This window comes from Elephantulus edwardii, unplaced genomic scaffold (genome assembly GCF_000299155.1).
Source record: "Elephantulus edwardii isolate Elephantulus edwardi_28Jun2011 unplaced genomic scaffold, EleEdw1.0 scaffold00024, whole genome shotgun sequence".
In the NCBI taxonomy this organism is placed as follows: domain Eukaryota; kingdom Metazoa; phylum Chordata; class Mammalia; order Macroscelidea; family Macroscelididae; genus Elephantulus; species Elephantulus edwardii.
In genome coordinates, this window is record NW_006399774.1 from 4,466,454 (window position 1) to 4,472,322 (window position 5,869).

The 5,869-nt window shown below is 36.3% G+C and overlaps 1 protein-coding gene across 1 annotated transcript in view; it reads right to left on the reverse strand.

The window, feature by feature from the left end:
* Positions 1–725: 725 nt before the first annotated feature.
* Positions 726–5,869, reverse strand: part of FBXO5 (F-box protein 5) — an 11,178-nt gene continuing 6,034 nt past the window's right edge. The window contains 3 exon segments of the mRNA XM_006903578.1: positions 726–977; positions 1,882–2,064; positions 4,605–4,695. Of these exon segments, the coding sequence (XP_006903640.1) occupies positions 726–977; positions 1,882–2,064; positions 4,605–4,695 (526 nt within the window).

The following is a 5,869-nucleotide window of genomic DNA, read 5'->3' on the forward strand; positions in this document are numbered from 1 at the left end:
GCTTCTAATAATTTTATTCCGTTTATTTTCACACACATTTATAAAACACTGCATTCCTCGCATACAATATACCCAACACATATAAAACAGGAACAAACATGAGAGGATTGTAAAGTTTGCAAAAACTCATCCAACATCCACATTACTTGTGTAAAAATATGGTGATGCTAATTTAATACTTTCATATATAAAAATACAGAAATATTTACATAAGTACAAAAATATTAAAATACAGACTTCAGAAATAAGAGAAACAAGCAGAAGATTACAGAGGCTAAGTTTTTTAAAAGTACACACTGAAAGAGTTAAGAAAACATTTAACAGACTCAAGAGAATGAAATTTTACTTGGTTATAAAGTTGGTAAAGACAAAAGGTCTCAGTAATCAAAATTTAAATTTAAGATTATCTGGATAAAACTTTATGTCCTTCTTTTATCATAGTGCTAATTTTATTTTTACTTTGGAATCTCCAATAGTACATAAATGCCTAAATCGTTTTCCTGGTTTAAAATATTAAATTTTCTGATTAGTAGTGAAAATTTTCAATTTCTCCACTTAAGTCATAAACCGTAAAGGGGTTTATGACCTCTCTTTACTGGGCAAAAGTCTCACACCTCAAATCATTTTCCATCGAAAATGGATAATCACAATACATTTTTTTTTATAAGTTAAAATTTAACACTCTCTAGAGAACCTTCATGGTCCATCATAATTAGCTTATGAAATCACAATCTTCGTAAATTCTTCTTGCTCATTTTAGAACCAGGCAGAGGTCCCATTTTATACCCTGCTTTTAAAGTCTTGCCATTGGAACAGTTTCCGGTGGTATGGTAATCACAGAGACACCTTGTACAGTAATCGAACCCACAGCTTTCTCGTTTGCAGGTGGCCCGCTGTAAATAGTCATCATATTTTGCAGGCGAGTTACAGCGAACACAGGCTTTGAGGCTTTCATTCTTTTTTAAAGTCTTTACAGCCTACAAAGGAGAAAAAAAAATCAATTATTTGAGTAAGACTGAATGTACCATATTTTTCACATACAACAACACACGGAAATAATGTGCACTGGAAACTAAATAACTTTGCATTAAAAGACAACAATCTATTGCACACATAATCCCAGTCCTGCCCTTAATGAGTTTACTGTTCCGTGGATGCAAATAAACCATTAGCAGTTACAGAGGCAATTTCATACTGTTGCAATCCGTACTTGCACCTCAGCAATTTCTACTTAAGTATCAGTGCCTAACTTAAGTGTCACCTTTCCTGTGAAGTCTTCCAAGCCTGAAGAGTTGTGTGTTCTTATTTTACCACCTATCACATTATAGGAAGACTTTTTGTGACACAGTATATTTCAGGTTGTAGTGTTAACCTACAAGTTGGCTTTTTGTAGCTATTTAGCCTCTGGTCTCCAGCTTATTTAACCGCAGAAACAGGGTCTTTTAAATCACCAACAGCTGTGGGACTAGGATAAGAGAAGAGTTCCACATAAACTAGGGTGTTCCAGTATGATGTTAACTGTGCCTCTCTGGTGGTTCCAATTCATAAGCTGCTTCACAAGAGAAAGATGGACAGTCTCCTCTATGCTTTTTAAGCCTCTGAACCCGATGGAGGACCAGTTATGAGTCAGTTAGACCTTAAGGGAATAATTTTGAGGTTTTTCTGCTAAACTTGGTAGGGAACAACTTCATTATCATTTTATTGCTGTCAAATTGAAAGCAACTGAGAGCTGACCCTTCAGTGGGTTTTTGGAGGCTGTAAATCACACTGCAAGAGACTGGCCATTTTAAAAGTTCATTTCTATTTCTCACTCTAAGTCCTTTTAACCACCAATGACCCAAATGTTTCCAGTTTACTCATAAAACAACAACAACAAAATACCTCAGAGAATTCACTGTGTCGACTGTAAGTAGAACTCTGCTGATCACCTCGATTGGACAACTTTGCTTGAGGGTCTCTGTGGGAAAGAGTCTGCGCTGCTGATTTCTGAATAGAAGCTAATGCTGTTCTGAAGAACCCATGGTCTCTGGTTAATGGATATGGAGAAAACTTGGCAACATTTTCCTAATTTTTTTAAAAAAAAGGAAAAAAGTCTCAACAGATTTTATGTTCAATTTACTTGTGCATACTTAAATAGATATACAGACATAAAACCCAGTCAGCTATTTGAACCTTGATTATTAGAACTAACTTTTAACATTGTGAACCAGGAAATAGGGAGAAAACATTTTACAAGTTTAGCATGTATAGCACTTTAACCTTTACAAGTATGAACCTCTCAAATTCCGTTAGAATGTCATTCTTCCTACAACCAGTAGGTGGCAAGAGAGCCCCATGCCACTTTAGCATTAACATTAACCTTTCATAAACTAAACTCAGAATTCTAGTACTTCTTTAATATTTAACACTTGTTGATTCCAACCCAGAGCAACCCCCTCCATGGGGTTTCTGAAGTGGTCAGACTTGACTCAGACTGACCAACGAGTGGCTGGTAAATGTGAACAAATTTCTACTTCAAAGCACTATAATCTAGAGCATTAAAATTTGAGTCCAGTGGTTTTCACAGGTCTATCTCTCTCAGACCAAGGAATTTCACCTGGGAGGCCCCTTAATAAAGCTGCTTTAAGCTCCCCCACCCAAAAAAACAGTCCAAATGACTCAAATTATTAGTTTAATATTAAATCTTTTTTTATTCATGATCTTGAGACTTAGAAATATACCCAAAGTGACAATTTCAGAAAGTAGAAGCATGCCCTGCCCTCCTACATGGAAGACTTTCAGTATATTGATAATTTATTGGGTTTTGTCCTAGTGATTAGAAAAAAGGATGCTTAAAAAAAATCCCTCCTTTTTTAAATAGGAGGCAACCTACTATACTTGTGTAAAGATACTAACTCTGGCACAAAATTATTGCTGCATCCTCTTTGTGCTACCAACATACCAGTGTACACAGAACCAACACTTTCAGGGACTGAATAAGCAGGCTTGAGGGTGTAGGTGCATAATCTTGGGAGATACCTACATCAATTGGCATACGCAGCCCATAGTATCTTCCAGAGCCTACTGTGGTGAGCAGGGCTTTAAGAGCTTTCAAGTAACGATGGCAACTGAGATTCAACTATGGAAATAATTAGTCTAAAAGACTAAATAACCACATAAACGACAGCTTCTGCTACTGACTGTTCCGACTGAGATCACAACAGAAAGCCAGGGACAGAAGGGAAAAAAAAGATCACAAAAAGATTAGAATTCCTAGTTTGGCCCTCTGACAACCTTCAAGCCTTGAATTCAACCCACTCCCAGAGACTAGCTTTCAGTCAATCAAGAGCACCACCTGTGAGGAATATGCTCCTTAAAAAAAAAAATCCCAATCCCAGAAGTGCACGGTTCAAATCCACCAGATGCTCTGCTATAGAAGGAGGAACAGTCGCCTCCTGTACCAGTCAGATCCAATTTGACGGTACACGCATGAAAAAAAAAAAAAAAAAAATAATAATAATTTAAAAATCCTTCGCTTTTAAATTATTCACTATTGCATAGTGGAATGTACTTGGGACGGTGGGAGGGGTGTGGGGGGGACTGTGTACCAGGGAAGGAGTGTTTCTTTTACTTTTGAAAGAGGCGTGAACTGGGGGGGGGAAGGACAACTGCAGCAATGAATGAATGGAAATCCAATCTCTGTAAATGCTCATTAAAATTACTTAAAAAAAAAACAAACCCTTCACACTAGAGCAAATGGGCAGCATTTACTCCAAAACAAAGTTTAGTGGCAGGAAGAGGCAAGAAAGAAGTGTAAATAGAAGCAGGAAATCCATGGAATTAGTAGGAAGAATACTGTTACAGTCAAAGAATTGTAATGTCACAAAACACAGAGCATATGAACTGTTAAATTGGAAACTAATTTGCTCTGTGAACTTTCACCCAAAATCACAATAAAACGTTCAGAAAAAAACCAAAAAAAAAAAAAAAAAAAAAAAAAAAAACAACAACAAACCACACATAGCCTTGGAAACGGGGGGGTGGGGGTGTCTACTGTGTGCTATAAATTAGCTATGAGTGGGAATCAGAGAGATAGCAATGTGGGATGTTTCTGGTAACTAAGAAATGTAAACAAAACAGCTTGTTAAAATGTTATTATAAAAAAGATATATGTACACAAATGGCCAGTACAACTAGATATATGGTAAACTTTATTTGAGATCTTTTCACTATTATTTTTGGACACTACATTTATAGAAGAATTGAAGAAATGGATTCCAGTGGGACTGCTTTTCTCCTGAGTTTTCACTTTACTTTTCTTCCTTGCTTTTTTAAATGATCTCTAGCAAACAGCTGAAATAATTTGTGAATGTTTGAAAACAAAAGTTCCTACTACTAGTATGAGGGAGCTCTGCTGCTTATTGGTTAAGCTGTGCTGCCAACCCAAAGCTCACAGTTCAAATCCACCAGCCACTCCGTGGGAGAAAGATGGGTAATCTCCTCCCATGTGATTTACTGCCTCTGAATACCTGGAGGGTCAGCAATGGGTCATCTCTGAGTTGAGCATATAATAACCACCACTAGTATATTTTAAAAAGGAAAAACTTTTAACTATAAAGACTTACAGAAACTCTTTGCATTGCCTTATTATACAATTGGAATGCCTCCTTATCATTTTCGAGAATCTTCTTCCAAGTTGTACTCACTCTAGCCACACTGGAAAAGTAAATGGTTACAATTAAAGTATCACAAAAAAACGCTTAATGAAGATCTGTCATATGTCTGATCACCTTCATTTAATCAAACTAAAAAAAAAAAAAAAACAGCCTCTGCATTTAAAAAAACACTGTATTCCACATTAATTATAAAGTACATTCAAGCTTTAAAAAGAAAAAATAATCACGGTTTTGTACTTTTCCCTAGCTGTAAGCAGATACGTCAGATATACAGCATCATGCTAGTGGTATATTTAATAAAGGATATATACAGATTTCAAAATTCTCTCAAACTGATTCTCTTAGAAATCAATATAAAGTTCCCATTATGAATCACAACATCTATTGGATGTAAAAAAGTACTCGTAGTGCAGTGTATAAGGCAGTGGATCACTCACTGAGAGGTAGTTTTAACTCACTTTTGGGGAAAAGATGAGGCAGTTCCTCCCTGTAAGATTTACAGCTCTGGAAACTGGACGGAGCTCACCATGAGTCAGAACTGGATTGAAGCAATGGGCTTGGTATTTTGTTTTATTGGGCCTGTATACTGAAACCAGAAAGGTGGTTTTATAGTAAAGCCATAAATGTTGGGAAAGAGCAAAGGTCGTTATCTGAGAGAAATCATTTCCTATAAGCAAAACCAAAATCCAAGCCCACTGTCATCAAGTTGATATCAATGTATATGACCCTATAAAGATTTCCATGGCCCTCAGGGATTCAGAGGAAGCTTTAAGGAACCAGATGGCTTTATTCATCAAAAGGTCTGCTTGGTTCTCGTTCAAACCGTTGACCACTGGGTCAGCAATACAATGCTTAGGATATATACAAAATTTTCAAGGACTTCAATGCAGTTCTTTCACCTCAATGGTACACATACCACCTTCTCAGGCAAGTCATTCAGTTAATTACTGCGTAACACTATTTTTTTTTAAATTATATTGGTTTGCATACAAAATGTGTATACACTATGTTTCATACTTTCCTTTATTCACATTTCCAGCACTACTTTTGATGAGGCAGTTAAGTAGTGTTGAGCCACATAACAAAAACATTCAACAAGCACAAAACAGTAATACTTACTTGATTAAGTCCATATCACTCAGTTGGGATAAAATATCTACTAGGAGAAGTTTGAGTCCTCTGTGAAAGAGTTCACTGAGAATATCTACACACTC